Here is a 24235-nt window from a genome sequence, read left to right on the forward strand (position 1 = left end):
ACCACACTCCTCACAGACAGTCACCCGGAGCAGGACTCAAACCCACAACCTCCAGGTCCCTGGAGCTGTGTGACTGCAACACTACCTGCTGCGCCACCGTGCCGCCGTGGTTTTAATAATCTAACACTAAATAGTTGGACCACTTATTGGATATTTGGTTATTCTCAACTTTGTGGGCTAAATACAAGACTAAATATCAGACAGTGATTTTTATCTACCAACAGAATTTGTCGCTCTTTTGGCAGTACAAGGAACGTTGTTCAATCAGCAGTTTAATCACTGTAAATCACAAGAATACAGTCCCTTTAGACTGAAAACACTAGACACATTTATTGAGAGAGAGAGAGAGAGAGAGAGACACCACTCTATCAGATTAGAGAGAGAGGGACAGAGACATTAGCCTCATTTGAAAGATATAGCACTGTATAATATAGTGTATTAGCTCTAGACACAACTGGCAGCTCTGGCAAATCGAAGAACGGCCAGGAATAGCACAGCGCAACAGCAAGAAAGCTTTCAGTAAGTTGGGAACTGATAAAGAGCAGGGTATCCAATTTATCCTAATAGCTCAGGTCTACACGGAGCTGCCACACGACTAAGTAGAAAACAAAGGTTGTTATTAAGCGAGTTTAAGTACTGAACAGGTCCCACTCTTCATAAACAATGAGAGCCTGGCCTCCTGCTCGCTTCTCTGTTAGGGGCTGAAGGGTAAATTAAGGGAGGCCCCGTGGAGGAACGGGACAGAGGTGAACAATTAAAGCACTGGGTCAAAGAGCAGGGGTCAGGGCTGGGGTGGCTGGGGTGAGGGCAGAACTGACATTAGTGGTATAGACTTAATTTGGTGGGACATTGTTGGGGCGAAACACTGTATTAGCTAATCTACAGGCAAAGCGATACATGAGGATTAAGGTCAGAGAGTTACTAAGAGAAGAAACCGAACAAAAGCAGATCAACACGTGAATAAGAGAAGGTTCAAGTGACATCTTGAGACACCCACCTCAAGAGATAGAAACATGAACAACTCATCACTGTCTGTAAACAATGTGAGCAGATTATGCCATGTGTAGAAGGCAGTGACAATTGACTAACACCAAGAGCAGGAATGTGGAGTTAAGATTCATGTGGAGTTAAGATTGAGCGGTCTGAGCCCGAGGGAAACGTTAAGCATTGACGTGCAGCCCCTCTTCCTCTTCTCCTTCCTCTCTCCCCTGCCGTCAGTAGTGCAGTAATGAACTTTCAGCTGGCAGCCACTGCTGTACGGTGACTCTTTAGTGGGGTGTTGTAGGGGAAAGGAGAGGAGAGTCATGGAAACCGTGCAATTTGAAATCCAAAGACCATCAAGTTAATTCAAAGGAACCCCATGCAAAACAGAAAGCAATACAGCAAAGGTATTCGCTACCCCCTGAAAGGTAACCTTCCTGCAGCCGCAGGTGTCCTCGTCATTTGTTGATTTGTGTGGTGAAAAATGAAATCTTTCCAATCTGTCCTAGATGAAGGAAATCATCTGAACGCAAATTAACCTTGCACTTTATCGCAATGAAAAATCACTCATTGTCTTTGCCAAGATATTAATTGGCAGCTTTTCAATTACATGTGCACACAGGCGGTTTAAGCAGCCAAGCTGTCTCCTTTTGCACCTCTTCTCTAATCTTGAGCATTAACTATCCTTAAAAAGCACAGTTCTTTTCTCGTTTTAGTGCGTGATACGTGAACACTTCAATAGTCAGAAGAAAACGTAACACATTTTAGTTTGAATAAGTGCAAATTGAAATATTTCTCTAGCTCTGTTTACATCCAGTCAAACCAATATTTTGGGAAGGGATTTTACTCCCAATGATCCCAAAGTGACTATTTCCAATTGATAATCAGGTCTAAAACTGATAAGACCATGCTGAGAAGGTGAATATAAGGACACACATTCTCCACAAAACCTGAAGGTAGTCATTACATCTTTTCAAAAGCCACTGTAAAGCTCAACATGCATTGGAAGAGAAGTCTAACATGGGACAGCTGTGACCTAATGGTTAGAGAAATTCATTCATTATCTGTAAGCGCTTATCCAGTTCAGGGTCGCGGTGGGTCCAGAGCCTACCTGGAATCATTGGGTGCAAGGCGGGAATACACCCTGGAGGGGGCACCAGTCCTTCACAGGGCAACACACACATTCACTCACACACTCACACCTACGGACACTTTTGAGTTGCCACTCCTCACAGACAGTCACCCGGAGGAAACCCACGCAGGCACAGGGAGAACACACCACACTCCTCACAGACTGTCACCCGGAGGAAACCCACACAGACACAGAGAGAACACACCACACTCCTCACAGACAGTTACCCGGAGGAAACCCACGCAGACACGGGGAGAACACACCACACTCCTCACAGACAGTCACCCTGAGGAAACCCACACAGACACAGAGAGAACACACCACACTCCTCACAGACAGTTACCCGGAGGAAACCCACGCAGGCACAGGGAGAACACACCACACTCCTCACAGACTGTCACCCGGAGGAAACCCACACAGACACAGAGAGAACACACCACACTCCTCACAGACAGTTACCCGGAGGAAACCCACGCAGACACAGGGAGAACACACCACACTCCTCATAGACAGTCACCCGGAGGAAACCCACGCAGACACGGGGAGAACACACCGCACTCCTCACAGACAGTCACCTGGAGGAAACCCACGCAGACACAGAGAGAACACACCACACTCCTCACAGACACCCGGAGCGGGAATCGAACCCACAACCTCCAGGCCCCTGGAGCTGCGTGACTGCGACACTACCTGCTGCGCCACCGTAGAAAATATAGAAGTTATGCAATGACAATGAAAGAAAACCCTTAAAAGCATGCTGTTTAGCTTGCAGAAAAAGCTACATTGTTCTGCAAACCACCTTGACTTTCACCTGGCTGCATGCTCTACACTGACAAAGCTGTCTATTTACTTTTACATTCCATAGACAATGTATGGCACACTTGATTTAATGCCTCTGATACTGAATATTGTCAAGTATTTTTTATGAAAAACATGAAAACCACAATGCTACTATTTACCGCCCAGCTACATCCATTTTCTTTCACTTGGCTTAACCCCTCAACCTCCTGCTTGCCCAGTAACTACAACCCTTTAGTCCTTCACTCCTCAGTCCTTCTCCTCTTTTCTTTCTCTCTCTCTGTCTGACATGTTTGCCTTGCCTGTGAAGGTACTGATTTAATGGCCCAGGGAGTAATGACTCTGCCAGAGGGGCTGGCAGACCAGTGTCTAAGGCTGTCATTTATTTCTCTCTCTCTCATTCTCTCTCTCTCTCTCTCTCTCTGAGAACCACCACATTTTAACATTTTATAGGGGCCAGTCCATTCAGAGCAGCTGCTCTGCCAACGTTTTGCTTTTTTTTTTTCTCTCTCTCTCTTCGGGACAGTGTAGGTTGGACAGCTCCACACTTCTCCGCTCTGCCACCAGTGCTCCTCTCATTTGTTTGCCCACACATTCCCCTCACCCCATTTTTTAGCTCTCGAGCAACATGGCGTGTCTGGAAATGTGCAAAAAGAAAAAAAAAATGTTGTCCTTATCAAGGGTTCCAAACTGAAATAGCACAACTATAAACACATCAGAAATGAAACCAGATTACTGCAGAGTATGTGTTTGCACTGCTGTAAGAAAAGCAAAGGGAAATGGCCTTAACTTTAGATACATTACGGTTATTTTGTATTTAAAGGCAAAGGCGCACTTACTCCTGAGTTGACTCTTTTTTAAATAATGTTCTTGGCTACCAAAGACCTTAGTGTCGTACAGATAACAGTACAGAGGCACATGAAAACTATTTAACTTACAGCTCCCTGTTTTTTCCTCTGGCACATTTGACTGTCAGTTCTCAGTGAAGTGGAGGTCTGGGTTCTGGGGGTGGCCAGAAGCTTCTTTTTATGATATTTTCTTCTTTGATGCCTGTTTCATATCCTTAGTGTGACTTTTTGTGAGCTACACACCCTTTCATAGGATGAACAGAAATACCTGTGGATTTTTTTTCAGATCCAAAACAACAGTGGTGCTTGATTTTTCTCCCTCTAAAAAATGAAAGATGTGAGTGCTATTTATCTGATGATGGCAGCTTTGGAGCTCTAACATTTCTATAATTTTCTTGCTTTTGATCATTGTTTGAACTCCAGTTTTGGAAAATGTTATTCTTATTTTTTTTTTACCTTATTTTCCTTCTAGTTTTACTTTCCCCTTCCTTTTACAAGTGAATTATCTCATATTTAATCTCCTCAGAAATGAAAGGTGGTTTTGACTTTTGCAATGTGGACTTTGTGTGTATGTGTGTGTGTGTGTAGAGCAGTGTTGCCCAGGGAGCAAGTTTAGAGGCAGCAGTCCTCTTAAAGCTGCCATGTCAACTCGTATTTTTACCATGAGCACCGTAGAGCCATACGTCTGACAGCTGTTTTAACTGGCCGTGAAGTAGCGGCCGTTAAACACAGAATGTGCCCACTTTCTCGAAGCCATTTCATAGGCAGCTTCACCCAGACGTGTTAAAAGGAGAAGTGGGATTGATTATAAAAATAAAATAGGTTTTTAGTGAAAAACAGAAAATGCAAACATGGGATCACAAACTCTGACATGGTCACGCATTTGACAGGTCTAGGGTCAGAGTAATTTGCAAGTTAAGTTAACAAGAGGAGCTTGAAAACATCTTTGAGAGCTAAACATGTCAAGTGCTTGGCCGAGAAAAAGCTCTTTATGCAAAGTGTAGGCTGACAAACGCCGGCGCTGTCAAATTAAAAACTTTCCTTCGTTTTTTTGTCTCCGCTGGCGAGACCTGGGCTGGCCTTTTCTAATACTGGAGGCAGAGGGAGTGAAGGAGGAGAGGAGGAGAGAGAGAGAGAGAGAGAGAGAGAGAGAGAGAGAGAGAGAGAGAGAGAGAGAGAGTAAGTCAGTGAAAGACGAAGAGTGGAGGAGCCCAACCCAGTTGCCTGGGGAGAAAACTGCTGCTGACTCAGGACTCTCTTTGTTTCACTGCTCACTCACCCTCTCTCTCTCTCTCTCTCTGCTGTCCAACCCCTCCACATCTGCTGTTTTTCCACACAGTTGTGCCCTCTCCCTCTCCCTCATTCTCACACACACTGGCTCACCCCCTCTTTCATAGCCTGATCTGTCGTTTTAATAGTGACGCTTTCTCCATCTGCGCGGGCTGGGGCCGAGCTTTCTCGCGTGATGAAAACAGATAAGACCCAGAAAAAAAGACTCATAAATCTACACTCAAGCCTCTCTCATTCTGTCTCTTTCCCTCTTTCATTTCTTTCTGACTCTCTCTTTCTGTCTCCCTCCCTGTCGTTCTCTCTCGTCTCTCTCTTTAGCTCCTCTTTGTCTCTTTATCTTCCTTTTTTGTCATTCTATCTCTCACTACTCATTTCTCTCTTGCTCTTTCTCTGTCATTCTCCCTTACTTCTTTCACTTTTCTCACTATTTTCCGCCTCTCCCCCCTTCTTTCTGCCCCCACTTCTATTTTCTCTCATGCTCCACTGACAGTCCCTTCTGTTGAAATGGTGTGAGCTGCTGGTCCACTTTCCTCCTGCTCTGCGCTGTCATGTCTCAGCACTGCAGGCAGAGTGGCTCAACTCTATTTTAAGACGGCGGCTCGGATTGGTGCTGGAGACAAAAACATGTAGAAACATGGTCAAACTGACAATGCCAATGAGAACACTGGTCCAAATTACAGATCTAGGGCCAGTTTCCAACTCGAGGCTTAAACTTGGAGTAGTGCTGCACAATAAACTGATTGTTAACTGATGATGCAATATTGAAATTACAGAATAATATAGCAAATGGCTGCAGTATGTAAATAAGCTCCATCCTGACCAGTCACGGCTGTTTCTAAGGTCTAATGGGTGCTTTGACGAATCAAGAAAATCATTAATTGTGTGTTCCAACAACTTTTTAAAAGTTATGTGTAATTTAATTGGACCAGTCTTTTTGCCTTGCACCCAATGAAGCTGGGCATTCGAAGGACCCACCACGACTCTTATCAGGATAAAGTGGTTACAGACAATGAATGAACAAAACTAAGCCTAAGCAAAGTAATTAAGAAGTGAGATGTGAAACGATTCTTTGGGGAAAAAAATTGGCCCAACAACCCTACTGATGCTGTTTTGCCTTTATAACGCGATGATTATATTTTCTTGGATTTTAGAAAACACATTTTTGCCCAAAACATACTCAATAGTCCATGTCTAAACAATCAAGCAGTAAACTTATAACAATTATCTTTGCTGAATTTTGGGTGTCCCATTTACACTACTAATAATAAATATGTCTTGTTAAAGGCTAAGCACCACTTAATGGACCTCCATGAATATTTCACATTATTGTAGTTACTGACAGATATAAGTATGAATTAAAATGAAAATGTTTAATTTGCTTTAAAACTGACAATTTTATTAAATTGACGGAAAAACCCGAGCTCGCTACGGAAATTATCGAACGCGACCGTGACGTCACTGGTGGACAACAGCCGAACGACGCCGCGGTAAAACACCGTTATGACTGACTGTTATGACAGTATCTAGCTAAATAACCAACATTATTCATGACAATAGCCTAGCAATAAGCTAAACTCAAATGTAGAGGTACCGTTATTCTTGTAAATGTGATCGAAGTCGAACTCGAATTCATCCGACACTATAAACCTCCGTAATGCAGCTACGTAGCCGAGTATAATCTGAGACACCGAGTTTAGCGAGTCAAGCTAACGTTAACTAACACCAACTAAAACAGGCGAAGTGAGTGTCCTCACCCTGTTTACCTCCATGTTACAGAGGCTCTTGAACACCTTTCGTTGGTGTCCTTACATGCCCATATTGTTGGACAAGCGCCAGTGAAATGAGCTACAGATAACGGAGTGAGCGGAGGGTCCTTTCCAAAGTGTCCGTTTAAAGTGGACAGATTTAGTCCATTTTCTGGATATTTTGGGATCTTTGGGCCATTTGTTCACAGATGTCCCACTGTACATTGAATGATTGCAGCCAAAAACAACACACCTTTTCCTCATTTTGCATTAAATTAAGTGCAGCTTCTAGAGTCACATTCTAGAGACCATCTACGTCACAGGCAAGACGCCTATTAGAGTTTCAGAACACCTTTGGGGGGGGGGGGGGGACCAACGGTCTTTTAAACCTTATTCCTTGAATTAGTAAGAAATAACATGTTTTCTGACTCTCAATAAACACAGGTTAGGAACTCAAATTCCACTGTATTTATTTGTTTGACACTTTCATAGAGCTGCTGCTTAGCCTTTAATATAATGCATTTAAGATTTAAAACAAAGACTTACACAAGAAGTTATATCTTATAAAAAAAAATAAAAAAATTCAGGAACAGAAGAAGTAGCAGGCCAGTGCACTTCTAGCACGAAAATCACAGCATGAGGCAATAAATCACTGTTCAGTGGCCTAATTCTGGGCCTTTCGTGTATAGCACCAAATAACATCTAAATTATAACGGATGCCAGTGGTCGGGTCTCCTTCTTTAATTCCTGCAGAACTGCGGCCACAATCGGCCTCCATAAATTTGACACACATTTTATGACAACTTATCTGCTGAGAGTGAAGCAGATGTTCTGAGAACAGGCAGACAGAGAGAGAGAGAGAGAGAGAGAGAGAGAGAGAGAGAAGCGAGAGATACTGCATGTGGAGAAAGAGTTGGGTCAGACTTTCCAGTTCTACCAAGGGGTAGTGATGGACAAATTCAGACCAGGTTTTTTTTTTCATTAAATGTTTTCTTCAGGAAATACACATTAACAAATTGACCAATCCTTGTTCTTCCATGTGTTTATTCATAGTAAATACTGTGCACAGGGTTTCCCGCAGTGCATCACAGTTAGGGCGGCTGCCTTGACAACGAAGGGCGGCCGCCTTGACGACGTCTCAGATTCCCAACAAGGCCAGAGCATGTGTAGCTCATGCTTGTAAACAATGTTTTGAATCATTGATTTGAATTTGCACTCAATTCACACAGAACGATGACTCGGTTAGTTTCTTGAGCTTTGATTCCCAACGGGAGCACGCGTGGGGAGGTTACAAGGTTGTTGCCTTGTTGTCCACCACCTCCGGTGAATCACAACCCTCCAACAAAGGTACCACCTTGACTAACCGATTTTCTGTGGGAAACCCTGGTGTAGCTGGAGATTTACAGAGAGAGAGTATTTAGTATTGTTGTATTATGTATTGTTAGAGGTGCAGAACGATACTCAAAAACACTGATATATATTTGCTTCAGAAATCTCAAATTAGTACATCCCTATTTATTTAGGACAGGCGTGTAAGCCTTTCACAATAACAACATTATCGACTTATTGTACAATGTATGGATATTCCCTCACAAATGTTTGCTGACCCCAGTGTTGTCCACGGTGTTTATTGGTGTGTTGTTTAAGTAAGAACCTATGTCTCCAATATTATCTGCTCGCTCAGTTCTGTTCGCTGGTTTTCTCTGGTCTCTATTTGTTTGAAATCAGCTGTTTTATTTCTTTCATGTTTTATTTATTTAGTATAACACTTAGAATTTTGTATAACATTTTTTATAAAAAATCATTGCTCTTTAAATGAGTGTTTTTGCATTTTATGTTATTATATCATGGTTATATCAGTGGCTTAAAATGGTCTTAAATTTAAAATTATATTATTTCTGGGACAATATATTGACTACCAAAATGGCTGACCTGGAGGTGTGTCATGTAAGTTACTGGGTGTTTTTACTCTGCTATGTAATCAAATTAATCAAATTAAAAATAACAAGGTGGTGCATCTGTTTTTCCAAACTTCCGAGTAGAGATGGGACAAATATGCTATTAACCAATTAATAGTGAAGGTTTTAAAAATCAATGCGTAGACAAAGTAGATTTCTACAGTTAAGCACTCTCAAAAAGTCTCAAGACTCTATTTAAACAAAATACTGGACTACACTCCACCAGATGGCACTATATATAGTATGTGGTGCCAGAAGCTGTAGCCTCTTTTATGAAGAAAATATCTGGGGTCTTTCTCAGCTGGCTTTGTTCTCACCTCAACCCAGAGTATGACTACAGGATATGGTAGCATGGAGTTTGATTTGTTGATTTGATTAGCAGGTAGTGTCACAGTCACACAGCTCCAGGGACCTGGAGGTTGTGGGTTCGATTCCCACTCCGGGTGACTGTCTGTGTGGTGTGTTCTCTCTGTGTCTGCGTGGGTTTCCTCCGGGTGCTCTGGTTTCCTCCAAAAACACACATTGTGTGTGTTGCCCTGTGAAGGACTGGCACCCCCTCCAGGGTGTATTCCCGCCTTGCGCCCAATGATTCCAGGTAGGCTCCGGACCCACCGCAACCCTGAATTGGATAAGCGCTTACAGATAATGAATGAATGAAATGCCAATATCTACATCATAGTTTACAACAACAGTCAGGCCTAGTCAGATAGCACTTTACATTAAAAACTCAATATTATTTGGAGAAATTAAACAAAGATGACTACACATTCTCATTAGTATTAATGTGATTGTTGCCATTATTGTTTAAAGCATCTCCAAGCTCACAACAGTAGCTATAAAAGAGTCAGGTCAACTGAGGCTCTGTATGATGGACTGGCCGCTGTCGGGGTAAATATACCTTCCCTATAACTTTCTCCATTTGTTCTGGCTAATTAGTGGACAGCAGGGTTTTCGCTCTGACGCTAGGCCACATTTTCAGCCCAAACCAGAGAAAAGAGACGTGAGCTGCTAAACCATCCATCAGGGCATTCCAATTTAGCCCCTGACACACACTGTGGGCAAGGGTTGGGGTCCGTGCAGGCGAAAGCGAATGCCAACGTTGTTATCATTGGAAGACGTACACCAATTTTAAGCTCGGCTTAGTTTGGGTTTGTAGCTGAGAGTACGGCTGGTCCAGAACAAAAGCGAAAGCAAAACTGTGGATGTGTGCACACAGAGCATCCTGCGCCACATATGGAACAGCTTTAATTCTTGCTACAGAAGCAATGTGGGCATTAACTAGCATACACACAATTAGCAATTGCAATAACAGCTGTCTAAAAATAAGACCAAGTCTTCTCCAGCAATGAAATGAACAGTAATGACGACATTAACAGCTGACAAATCTCATCAGGATCACCAAATATTTATTACCATACCCAGAGTTTACTAAGAAACACGTGACCTGTCAAATGCACAGTACTGAAGTTACACTGGCCATCAAAAATGCTGGGACACCATATTGGTAATATCTATTTAATTTTCTATAAAGACCATCCTTAATAATCAATTTCACTTGCAAATACATCACTGTGGAAGGAAAATGCGTTATGATGCCTCCACAGTAACTTTAAATATGAGTCTTTTCGAAGAAAAACAGCAAGATTCAACAACCTTTTTCTTAAACTTGCAAACTGTCAAAGACAACATGCTCCTTTATACAACTTTCAAAAAAATGAAAGAGCAATAAAGACCTAGCTAAAATAAACAGAGAAACTAAAGTGAATAGATTCATATGCATAAGCTCTGCATGCAATAATGGCTTTGGAACACTGGCATGTCTCTAATATCTATAGCTCGGTTCCATCTGGTTAATCTCGGCGTTTGTGCCCAGTAAACAGTACATAGCTTTACTCTTCAATGAAAAGAGACACATTTATGAGAGAGAGAGAGAAGAGCGTGCAGAATGAGTCACGCTTGTTTGTAGGGGTGACACAGTGTCAGGGATCGTGACAGAGCCCAGACGCTAGACACCAGCTGCAGCTACTCGTAAATAGACTGTTGTCTATCGGGCACTCACGCGCTCGTTCACTCACACACACGCACAGATTCCCATACAGTCGAGCCTACAGTGAAAAACTGTTGCCTGCCTTTGCTTGAGTCAAACCAGCAGGCTGTTTCTGCATTAACTGAATGTAGAAATTCAACACTGTTACTGTCTTACATTTAATTTACTTCAAATTACAGTCAGGTAAACAAAGCACTCTGACAGAACCCTTTTAAACACCCTTGCACTTCCTCAAAATCCTCCACAAGAAGTATCAGGCACCAGCTTCCTTCAATCTGAAGCTCAGCAGCAAAGTGATTACGATGAAAAAAAATTATCCAAAGCACAGTCCAAAAACGAAAATGGTGGCCTTATTGAAGGTCAGACTTGAAACACTTTGAGATGGTGGGGCAGGGCCTTGAACAGAAAGTTCATATGTGAAAGCCCTCCAGTGTGGAGTGAAATATTGTTAGTTAATAGCTGAATAACACCTAAGCAAATAATAATAATAATAATAATTGCATTTCAAAGCAATTAAAACATATTTAAATTCCCATGACATTTGAGAATATTGATTATTACACCAAAGCTTATTCAAAGCAAGATTTGGAGTGTATTCACTGGCACAAATACATCAGAACACACTCCACATGTAATAAACAGGTTTGCTCAAGCAGTTTTTACACTTTTGTCACTGACAGAACAAACAGGGGCCAAGAGGGACTCAGAGCCATTCGGTCAAAGCCGTTCATTCAGTGTCTCTCGAACACTGTGTAACACTTACACACACGCCCTTTGTTGCAAGTTAACAAGATGCAGTTAAGGCAATCAAGTGTGTGGAAGTAAATTTGATTTTGTAAGTTAATTTAACACTCGTGAATTTAATGTGCTACTTGAACATGACTTCAGGAACCCCAATCAGTGGGACTCCTTGTTTGTGGTTAGGGTTGCCAGTTCTACCTCAAAGGGGCTAGGATCAGGCCTGTGTTAGGGCACACACACACACACACACACACACACACACACACACACACACAGGGTATCGTATATCTACAGCCTCATAATGCAGCTTATCTGCGCAACGTCACTATGTTACTCATGAGAAAACATATATGTTCTCCTAAATGTATTTCTAGTAATCCATATGTTTGCAGATGCTGGTGCAGGGTAGAGGGCCCCAGGCCCCCAGCACAAGGCTGAGAGGAGGGGCACATATTGAAAGTGCTGTATCTGCCCCAGGCAGCTAAGTGGAGTCCTGCTGGAGGTGAGGGGTTAAACGAGCCGGCTTCCTGCTGAGCCAGCACTCCATGAAGTGCAAGGTTTCATTGTAGCAGATACAGAATGAAACTCCTGCCCATTAGACATGGTAGTAATACAGAGACTCCTCGCAGGCTCTTAACCCTTTCACCACCACATTGGTAAAATGTCAGAGACAGAGGTTTGGCAGCTGGATAAAGTATCGAAGAAGTAGAAAGTATTCGAAGAAGAGCTGTAACACATAATTCAGAGTTCTTAAAAGTGAATGCTGTAATTACAAGTGCAGCAGATTTTGCTCCGGCAAAACTACGCATGTCTGCTTTCATTTCTACGTTTCAGTGTAAATAAACAGCTAAGACGTAACCACAGTGGCGTGATTTAACACTCCAGTTTTGAGAACTGGCCCAATCAAAATGGTTCACAGTGGTGGTAATAGGAACCAGACGTCTGAATAGCTCAATGACTGTAAAAGTTTCCTCAAAGATAGTTAATACATAAAATGATTAGGAACACTTGACTGGACCTCTGAGACTATGGTTTACAATGGGTCTGAGAAAGTTATTGTCTAAAATGTATTGATTCAACATTATGCGTCTGTGATTGATATTCCATACTTCTGGTTTACATGCATCTGTGTACAGGTATGTTAAATCTTTATACTGCAAGTAGAGAGAGAGAGAGAGAGAGAGAAGGGGAGGGGTGGGGTAGAATGTGGGACGGAGTGTGAGTGAGAGAGAGGAAAAAAAAAATTTGAGCAGTGACTGTGAGCAGTGAGGTCTTCCAAAGACAGCTGGTGGGGGGAGAGGCTGGAAACTTTCGAAAGTTGGTTTCTCTGAATTTCTTTTATTTCTCCCCCACTATTGTTTTTGTCCTCCTCCTCTTTGCTCTCTCTAGACACAACTTCAAACGCACACCCACTCCACGCTATAACGCTCTAGAGCCGCTAAGAATTTGAGGAGGCGAATGCAAATGCTAGAATGCTATAATGACTTGAGTCTTTAGGCAGCCTTGTGAAACTCCAGGCAGACACACACTTCAGCTACAGTATACAGGGGTGAAGAACCTTTTCTCAACCGTGATGGCCACACAAGGGCTGGGGGGGGGGGGGGGGGGGGATGGGGAATATCAGTGCCATAAGTCCTCATCCAACCAGAAAGGATTATAGATTTTGACCCATGTAAATTCATACTAGCACTGTTCAGTTCATCTCCTTATTTTCACTGGCTGAGAAGAGTGGTTCAGCAGCCTCAGGTTATGAGGAATGAAAGCAGAGACAAATATTAAGTGAGCTGAATATCCAAGCTCAAACACCAACAGTCAATTCACTTTTCACACATTCTCCTGTCACACTGTCCAGCTCATTTTATGTGGTTGAGGGAAGGGCCACAGGTTGCCCTTCCATACTCAACAGGCAACACTTATATACAGGAGGTCCTCGGGTTACGTCAGTCCCGAGTTACGACACATCTCCCATTTACTGTATGAAGCCTTGTTTCGACTTAAGTGGTTTTGCGTCGTAAACGTCGTAACGTAAACTTCATGTTTGGTGTGTGCGGTGCAGCGGAAGAATACACGGTTACGCGGCTCTGGACCGAGGAGGATAGGTGTGAGGATAGGATAAGTGCTTACAGTATGTTATTTACGTACAGTATGTACGTATGTTCCGACTTACACCGAAAATTGGTTTACGACGCGACGTAGGAACGGATCAACGTCGTAAGTAGAGGACCCCCTGTATATGCGCGACAGCGCCCACTAGGTACGTCATCAAGTAGTTTTCACACACACATACATCTTATAATTTGAAGTATATATATTAGGAATACTGACCTTGCCCCCACTAATGTCACCATATGCACATTTAAGTGTTACATTTAATAAACACACATTGATTTTGCAAAAGTGTGTTCTGCGTAGAAGATATGTACCGATTTTCAACCGAATGTTTTTTCCCTTACCCCTGTTTTGTCACACAGTCGAAGGGTGTTGAAGGAGCCCACGGCGAAGACTTCCCCATCAGGCGCCCAGGCCACTGAAGTAATGGGGTAGTCATTTGAGGAGGAGCAATAGAGCAGCCTTCCAAAACTGTCCCACACCTAAATCAAAGATGTTACAACAGGTCAAAAGACCCTTCTAGTAAGACTTTACACTATATTACACCACATGAACATTAGTGAGATCAGATACCAAAGCTGGAAGATGAATTGTGGATCACTAACGCTTTGGATGAAGCTCTGTAACTTCAGAGAACACATTCAGTGCTAGATAACCACATGCTGGCGGTCTTGCATCCCATGTTTAGTACTAGGCATGGTGACTTTAGGTTTACGTATGAGTGTTTGTGTGTGTATGTGTGTGTGTGTGTGTGTGTATGTGTATGTATCTGTCAATTAGCAATGCTCTTTTAGAAAGATTGCTGTGCTTTCTTGGTTGACAACCTCTGTCACCAACAGCTGAATGTTAAAGCAGCTCCATTCACACATTAGAAGGGTACTCGGTTTACTTTGGATATTTAGTGTACATTATAGCATTATAATAGATGTTATGCAGATTAAAGCAAGGTATTGATAGTGGATTAGCGATCCTTAAAGTATTTTATTTAGTAAATCTGAAACTTATGTATAGAAGTCTCTTACCTTGTATTTACAATCTTCACCTCCAGACAAAATCAAATCATTCATGGAGTTCCAGTCCACCTTTAGAATAATGCCATCATGAGCTTTCCACTGATAAGAGAGCGAAAGAGAGAAGAGAGAGAGAGAGAGAGAGAGAGAGAGAGAGAGAGAGAGAGAGAGAGAGAGTTAACAAGTGCATTACTCCACACATTAGTGGTATACATAGATCACACCTTCACTAATTATTAGCAGGCGCTATCTAAGTCTCCTCCAGGATCAGTGTTCTTCATAAAGGCTTTAGTTCAGCCTAATTCTATAAAGAGCTCTGTGAAAGGTACTGTATTATAAACACCAGGCACAGAGAAATAAAAGTGAGATATAATATCAGAAAAGTCACATGGCACAAACAGGCAGAAATGCAAGAGGTGAAATAAGGCCTTGCACTTTCATCATATCCAATGCCAAGTGTTGGTTAGACAGCCATAATTCCAACACTGGGCTGTGGAGCAGTGGAACTGTATTCGTTGGAGTGATGGATTTTGATTTGTTTTGGGATGAGCTGAACTAGTGTTTGTGATCCAGAACTAATCATCCAACACCAGTACCTGACCTCACTAATGGTCACGTCCTTAGTGCTATGTTCCAATACATCCCAAAGAATTAAGGCTGATACTGCAGCAAAAGGGGGACAAACTCTTTTTTACATTCGTGATTTCAAAAGAAATGCTGGGTCCGCAGGTGTCTACAAATTTTTCTACCATACAGTTCATTTTTCATTGGGATTCAGAGAGTGGAACCATCCCACCCCCAGAGCTCATGCCGTGTTGGGTACAGAGCCTACTTTATGCGGTCCAACATTTTGAGAAACGGTTTTAATAATATGAGGTCAATTTGATTTTATATTGGATCTGTGTGTTGGTGGATGTCTCGGTAACGTGGAGTCCAGTGGCTTGATATATATTGACAGTCGTACATTACCATAACCAAAGATCAAAAAGAGAATGGTATCCACAAAATCAGCTGAGTAAGTTGAGAAGTATCAGAGAATCCAGTCAAGCTGGGAGTCAGGATCAACAGAGAGAGGGAAAATGAGCAAGGGAGGATATGAAATAAGAACAAAGAGGCTGAATGAGAACTGAAAGACAAGCGCAAAAACAGCTGACAGATCCGCCGGCCTGCTCCATGTTATGGTAATTGTTCCGACTGTTAGTAATTGAAAACAGGGCAACGTTTTCGTTTTGGATTTGGCCAGAAGGAAGGCGGTCGCTCTCCACTTTCATGCCTCAGGACCCACCCACTCCTCTCTCTCTCATATTAAATACAGCTTTAATATAATTCTCTCAGTTCATATTTGCAATATTGACAGACTATGGAATCATCACATGTACAGACACTTAAAATTATTCCAAATTTTTTCCTTATACACTCACATATGTATTTTTAGAGGACGGGGAAAACCTAGGTCCCTCTTATGGATGACAGACTTCTATCAGACACATTTTATTCAGCAGACTATGTTTAGAATAAGGGGTAAATTGTGTAAATTAGATTTTTTAATGAATCATTCCTTAATAAACTAAAAGAAATGGCTTTGCCCTTTCCGTTTAAAATGGAAAATTCTTAATGTCTTTTTTGCACCCCTCCTATTAACTTTGAGATCAGTTTGACACCATTCAAACTGCACTGTGTGTAAATAAAAGCATTGCTTCTTATTTAATGCTTTTTCCTAATTTAATGGGAAAATTGGGTAAACACAAAATTAAATAATTATATTTTCAGGGCTCTGATCACATCTGATCACACTTTCTTTTAGCTGTATACAACACATCGGAACTATCAACATTTAACGCATATTTGTTTTGTATCCTGGGGACAATACTGAGGTCATTTACATGCAATTTTAAAAACTGCAAAGAAATCTTCTGCAATTAAAGCCCTGAACTGTTTTATTGAAAATGTATTCATGTAAATGTGACACAAACATAGGTCACAAGTTTAATTCTGATCATTTTCAGAAGGTTCAAACTGTTGGGGGTCAAACAGATCACGTGGAATTAAAAACTGAAAAGTTGTAAACAAAGTATTTCATATTAGTTTGAAGTAAAAAGCTCTGTTCCTGAGAAACTTGCTGAGTCTGAATTCTTCACAGCGGTGGTGAACTGACATCTGAAGACATATGAATGCCGCTAAAAGCTTCCTCACAGGAAGTTATTACATGAAATAGTTATGAACACAGTTCCTGAAGCTGGAAACATTGTTTTACAATGGTTCTGAGATGTTTTAGTGCTAAAACATATGTTTTTTTATTCCTTAATTGCTGGGAGATATAAGCATGCACTTCTGCAATTTTCACTGGGTTCAATTTCTCTACAAACCAAAGCTTGAAACTTAAATCATAATGTATTTGCAAGCACTTCACATAATTTCCTGTGAGACTGAACATCAGATGTCGGGTTCCACCACCACCACTGTAAATAAATCAGACTTGGCGACTTTATCTAGAATGGGGCATTTCACGTCAAACAACTTTGAAAAACATCGTTTACATTTTAAGCATTTAACTATGCTGATATGTTTATGCAGAAATGACTGTAAGTAAGACTCTTCTAAAAGCAGGTCACTCAGGTTCTCATATTGATATTGCATTAGTGATGATGTGTGTGTGTTAGAGTTGAGTTTGGGCTTTCCCCAGGCTGAGGTGAGCCAGGGAGCAAGGGGTCACAGGGGCATGTTGAGGGGGGCTTCTGCACACTGACAGCTGCTGCTCATGGAGGAGTGGGCTAGGAGAGTGCTGCTTAAAGCCTGGCCTGTTTATTCAAGGTCCCTGCAGCCAGTTCAGCACCCAGTACAACAATAAACACACACACATGTACAAGCACATACAGAGCAGCTTCACGTTTTCAAACCACTGACAAGAAAAACACTAAATCTCAGTGCTGCATGTGGACAAAATAGTGATTATATTATTATTTACGTCCTACGTATCCAGACACCCACCGCTGACACAAACAGCTTGCATTATCTCCAACAGAATTGGGTGCTTTGTTAATTGCTCTAAAATAACTGAATCTGAGTAGCGTCAATGATCCAAGTCAGGTATATTGGATGATTTAATCTGGATCGCTGATGCTACTCAGACTCTATTGTCTTAGATGCTTTAGTGACTAGATGCTGTAAAGCTCCCAGGAAAGTACAGGCTCCAGGACATCGGTAGTGACACTGTCTTATCTGTGCTAGATGCCAATCTATGCATGTGGGAGTGCTTTTGCTCAAGAAAGACGTGTATGTGTATGAGAAGCACTACAATAACTCCATAAACTTTATTCCATTCAGCTATTCAGCGTATTACCTGCAGGACTTTGGCGCTGGGCTGCAGCGGTTTGATGATGAGCTGGCGGCCACATGTGTAAAGTATCTTGTCAGAGTCTGGACCCCAAGCCACTGAGTACACAGGAGATCCTGCAGAGAGGAGAAAGAGAAAGAGGAAAGAAGGTATAACAATATTTTAATATAGGCAAGTCATACAGGAGTTGGACAATGAAAGTGAAACACCTGGTTTTAGACCACAGTAATTTATTAGTGTGGTGTAGGGCCTCCTTTGCGGCCGATACAGCGTCAGTTGGTCTTGGGAATGACATACACAAGTCCTGCACAGTGGTCAGAGGGATTGTAAGCCATTCTTCTTGCAGGATAGTGGCCAGGTCGCTACGTGATGCTGGTGGAGGAAAACGTTTCCTGACTCGCTCCTCCAAAACACCCCAAAGTGGCTCAATAATATTTAGATCTGGTGACTGTGCAGGCCATGGGAGATGTTCAACTTCACTTTCATGTTCATCAAACCAGTCTTTCACCAGTCTCGCTGTGTGTATTGGTGCGTTGTCGTCCTGATACACGGCACCGCCTTCAGGACACAGTGTTTGAACCATTGGATGCACATGGTCTTACTGGTGCAGTGTGCAGTTAATGAAGATTGTCCACCAGGCTGCTCCAGTTTAGCCATGACACCTCCCACACTACAATGACAGGTGTTTCACTTTCATTGTCCAACACCTGTAGAGATCAGCACAAGTGCAAAAAATACACATCACACCCTGTTTATGTATAAACGAGCATGACGGGCAATAACAATGGGCTGAAACCAACACTGTAATATGTGCCATATATCCAAGGCTGTGCAGCACTGATATTGAAATTGCTTTTCAGCTTCTTTTATATTTTGGATATATTCTGATAACAATATTTTAAAATATATCACATTATAATAACAACATATTCTAATAATGAGCATTAAATACATGACGCAGTGCCCATTTAAGAGCTATGTCCCAAGTTTCAGTCTTTTAATTGTATTTTAGCCATTTTATTTATCCTCTCTAGGACCTGAAGGTTTCATTTTAAAAAAAGAAAAACAAATAAAACAGTCCAACCAAAATATCACACAGTTAGCTTGAGAAACTGAACTCTGAAGTGTTATATTTTATTAATGCAGACATAAATTTGAACTTATACCATAATACTGTGATATATTTAACAGATATTATTATTATTTTATCAGTAACACCCAACTCTGGCCAGGGCAATTCATATGAAACCACTTCCTGTAATTTTAATTAGACCAGAAAAGAGGGTTCCACATTAAAGCTTTATCAAAGAAAGATTTCTTTCATAAAATAGTGAACTCCGCAACCTGTGTTGTTTTGAGCCAGTGCAGGGGAATGCACACAGTCGTAGCCGAGAGGAATGCAAAGAGCAGAGCAATACTGCACACATCAGAGCGCACCACATGAAGAGGCAGCAAAGCAAGAGAAACCTGACTGAAGCAAGACGTGTGTGAGTGAGACAGAGAAATAGAGAGAGAGAAAGAGAGAAAGACTGACATTTAACCCTGCTCCAGGTGCTTGTGGTTTCTCACAAATGCCAAGAGGTCACATGGTCTTAGGTTGACAGAAGGCAAAAAGAGCAGGCAGCATGATGAGTTCCCTCTGCTCTCCCTCTACACACCTCTAAACACCCCCCCCCCACCCCACCACCACTCTCTGCCCCCCCCTCCCACAGCCTTTTTCTCTCTTCTTTCCCAAGTGTCTCATGCTTACATCACTGCTTCTCCAAACCCACCAATGGACCCCAGCTGTACCTGAGTCCCCTCCCACAAACAGAGTAAGAGAGATTTTTCTAGCAACAGGAAAACTGGGGGGAGAGAGAGAGAGAGAGAGAGGGAGTTTTAGAAAGAGAGAGGGATTTAGAAAGAGTTACTAGAAAGAGATTAAGGAATGACACAGAAACAGAGGGAGAGAAACAAGTGAAGGGGGAAGGAAAATATGAAAGAGAAAGTCAAAGTTAGAGAATGAGAAAGGAAAAAGAGATTCTAATCCTATGACGTGTTTGTATATGTATGGCAATGTTAAAAAATATATAAAATTATGCTGAAACACACTTATTTACTTACACTTTCTGATTTAGTGAAAAGCTGCTATATTCAGACAATGGACAGTTAATCCTAAATACATATATTTCTCATTAAAATGCCACTTCCTTTGTTTAAAATATAGTTACATGCTCATGTAGATACTCAGGAATAAGAGTAGAGTTCCCATGTTAGGTGTCGCCTGGCGTAAGTGCATCACAGCCCTTTGTGGAACCTGGAGTGCTGGAGTCCAGCGGTGGTTACTGTAGCACTGACAATAAAGCAGCTTTCCAGAAGCTTCCGATGACATGAATTAGATGAAGGGCATTTTCACGATTTCAACGCCACAATGAAACGATTAATAAGTGTAGCATATAAGCACATTAACTGGATAAAGAACTGTATCATTAAGCATTGTTTTATGGCATTTAATAAAACTCCACTCCAATAAACCTTTGAAACTTTATGATGCTTTTAATGAAATGGAACTGGCGCATGCATGCACTTCACCACTGGATCCAGCATTACATCCTAACAGTCAAGCGCTAGTGCAGAGCCAGTGAGTCATTTTGGAGATGATTGTCACCTTAAATCATCCAGTGTCAGAGTGTCAGAATAAGGCAGCCTCTAAAACCCATTGCCTACAATAAGCTACAAGACAAATGTGCATTAAAAACATCTAATGCTGGCTCATTTTTCACTTTCAGGTTACTTAAAAAAAATGAAATTCATAGATTTTACAATTACACTAATCCACCAATCAGCCATAACATTAAAACCTTGTCTAATTATTGTGTTTGTCCCCTTCACAAAACTTGCCTTTTTGACCCTGTTGTCTATCCATCATAATCAGGCCCTTAATAAGAGTTCTCAGCTACTCATGCATGCACATTTGTCCTGCTTCCAACATCAGCTTCAAGAACTGACTGTTAATTTCCTTCCTATTGCCCCCGCCAGACAGAGGCCTCTGTAACTAGATAATCAATTAATTTATTTCACATGTCAGTAGTGTAATTCTTGTGGTTGATCAGTGTATTAAAAAATCATTTCAATTTCAGAAATCTTTACATTAGATGTAAGAACACAATTCCAACTTATTGCATAATGTAATGTAGCTCAATCAAAGAGAGAGCACAGTTCTGTTGCTCAACAGCCCGGTGCAGGGGGGCTTTAGGGCCCTGTGATTTCCCCAGTGTGGAGAACGCAAATATAATTGTGGAACTGAACGGATTTCAGACAGAACGATTGTAAAAACTGAACTTGTTCTTTGTCTCCTGCTCTTACACATCCTCATCTTCTGTCTTTGTGAATGTGTGCACCTACAAACCCCAGTTCCAGAAAAGTTGGGATATTTTATAAATCTGTGTTTTTTCACACTCTTGAAGCTATATGTAACAAACAAAAGCTGAACTGAACAACTTTGTAAACATAAACACACATCAAAAAACTTATGAAGGCATGTTTACCACTGAATTACTTCACCTTCCCTTTTATCCATTCCTGATCTTTGAGCCTTCAGATGGTACAACAGGAGAAACCACCATGATACCATGATAAATATAGTGGGCTTTCCACCGCTGCATCCTGAAAATCTTTTACACAATGAGAAACCACATATTCATTTGTCTAAATGCTAATGAGTTCTTTGGTTCCAAGTTAATCTCATATGGTCCAAAAGACAGTAGATGCATTTATGTACTTTTTTTAGAGCCACACATGCAGCTGTCAAGAAAAGTGTCTTTTCCCGGGAAGTCTATGTATATCTCAGCAAGAGTGTGCCAGGCCTGATTCTGCATTTGCTGCAAGAAAATGGCTTTATATATACAGTGCATATGCTTGACGTTCACATCTGTCTCCTGGGGTGCATCATGAAGAGGGGAATCCGGCAATAGGGACCATGGACTGTTGAGCATCCGAAGTCTCGTAACAAGCAAGAATGCACAAAAATTTCACTTGCACATCCTCAGTTCCCAAATAAGTAAAACAAAGTGGAGTTAAAAGGAAAGGTCAGTTGACTTGGTTCGGTCATCTGGTCAAGGATGCCTCCTGGACGCCTTCCTGGTGGTGTGTTTCGGGTATGTGCAAAGGGGAGGAGGAGGCCCCGGGGAAGACCCAGAACACGCAGGAGAGATTATGTCTCAACTGGCCTAGGAATGCCTCTGTATCCCACTGGAAGAACTGGAAGAAGTGGCTACGGAGTAGGAGGTCTGTGTTTCTTTACTCGGATTGCTTCCCCCGTGACCCAGACTCGGATAATCGGTACACAATGGACGGATGGTTAACTTTTTTAGAGCGTGATTCAAGCATCAAATTCTAAATTTGTTTACAGTTACAATTTAGCTCTTCAGTGAAAACACTGGAATTTTTTTTGTGCTTGTTCAATTTAAAAACAAAACCAAACAAACAAAAACAAACAAACAAACAAACAAAACAAAGCATCAATACAATGAAAACATCTTAATTTTACAAGATGTCCCAAAATTTCTGGAATCAGTGTTTGTACACCATAATGTGCTGTATGGTAAATATGGTGAGCGTGCAGATGACTTTGAGCTGTGTTTGTGGTGTCAGGCAGCACTAGAAAAAATGAATGCACATCCTCTCATGATTAAACAGTGTAAACAAGGAGGTACGCTGCCAGAAAATGAGCGCAATCTTATTTGGCTTATAAGCTGTATTCGGATGGGATTAGTTTTACGGGGGAGGTAGCGTAATGTAATTTTACTAACTGTCGTCAGTGATGTTTATGGTGGATTGGTACTGGAAAAGAAGTCTTGGTGAAAAAAACAGAGGGCAATGTCCACTTGATTCACGTATTACTATCACACCATGGAGTTTTTAGACTGTCACAACTGTTCTGAGAACAGCCCTCACACCAAAATAGATAAAGATGCAAAAACCTGGCAGAATATCACTAATCCTTCACACAATTATTATAACAGATATTATAAACTGTTTAACTGTAACTCAATGAGAAGGAAACGTTCATAACACTTCTATAGGCTGCTATTGTGCCAAAACCTACCTATAGCTTCCAGAGGTTTCTCTCCTCTGTGTGATCCTTTAGTTCATTATGTGGAATTGAGCATGGTGCGTCGTTAAGCAACTGAAATTATCCTCGTACTTGAACCGTAGATATTTTACCACTAAATGCTTCCTCCAGCTTCTCCATTCTCAAGGAGGCCTGCAAAAACTCTTTTTCCTATGGGATGTGATAGAGTTTTCACCCATGTGAATTCGGACATGATTAATATAACCTGGGGATATGTTACTGCTTGTTTTACAGTAGGTAAAAGGCCCAGCAAACGGGCTTAAAACTAGATATTACTATGGTAATCAATACTTTACCCCATATCCACAGGTAAAACTAATCACATCCCATGTTTATAAACTTCATACCTTCTCCCAAATGAAGGAGGCATCCAAGCAGCTTTAAAGTACTCCATTATATTGATGGAGTCAAATGACAAATACGCTATAGTTATGATTAATAATTTAGAATATACTTATCAGTTATGATAAGAGCTATGATGTAGTCAACTAAAGATATGTCAGAGCTGGAACTGGCTTGACTTGACCGTAATGCATTAGTGTCCGCAAGACTGAAGCATTAACACACTTTTCAGTTTGAAAGTGTGGATGCTCATGTATCATGAATGACAATATGCTACAAAGTTTATTTATTTCTGGTTAATACATTATTTACAGCCCTGGTGTGTTATAGGACATAATTAATTTAAAAAGTTAATAATAAATCTTTTTTAAAAAGTCTATAATACATTGTAGGGTACAACCAAAATGAGTGATGCATACCTTGTTGAGCCAAAGTGGACCTCAGCATTCCGCTTTTAGACCAGATCTTGATTTGTCCGTCCTCACCAGCTATAAGGCCAAAGTAATTGAGCAAATCAGCATAAGAGAGGCATTATGAAACACACTGATTTATGAACAGAATAATAAATTACAGAGACACATATTAGCACCAAAATCAATGCAATACAGTTGTATTGTGAATTATGTAACACATAGAAAGGTGTCTTTCTTACTGGTGTACATACTGCATAGATCATAAACACACATGAAGAAGTTGAAAGAAAAATAAAAGATGAAAAAACGCAACCCCCTGACATACTCAACTCCTACAGTGTCTGTGTGGTTTTTAGTCTCTGTTTGAACACAGG

General features: G+C 41.4%; 1 protein-coding gene across 5 annotated transcripts in view; it reads right to left on the bottom strand.

Moving 5' to 3' along the window:
- The window catches only part of LOC136678117 (intraflagellar transport protein 80 homolog), a 101129-nt gene that overhangs the window by 40870 nt on the left and 36024 nt on the right, over positions 1 to 24235 (bottom strand). For all 5 annotated transcript variants that reach the window (XM_066655974.1, XM_066655978.1, XM_066655977.1 and 2 more), the window contains exons 5-8: positions 23868 to 23936; positions 18000 to 18109; positions 14672 to 14761; positions 13994 to 14131 (exon numbers count right to left, since the gene is read on the bottom strand). In XM_066655974.1, the coding sequence (XP_066512071.1) occupies positions 13994 to 14131; positions 14672 to 14761; positions 18000 to 18109; positions 23868 to 23936 (407 nt within the window). The remainder of the gene's footprint in view (positions 1 to 13993; positions 14132 to 14671; positions 14762 to 17999; positions 18110 to 23867; positions 23937 to 24235) is intronic.

Source organism: Hoplias malabaricus, chromosome Y, assembly GCF_029633855.1.
Source record: "Hoplias malabaricus isolate fHopMal1 chromosome Y, fHopMal1.hap1, whole genome shotgun sequence".
NCBI classification, from domain to species: Eukaryota; Metazoa; Chordata; class Actinopteri; order Characiformes; family Erythrinidae; genus Hoplias; species Hoplias malabaricus.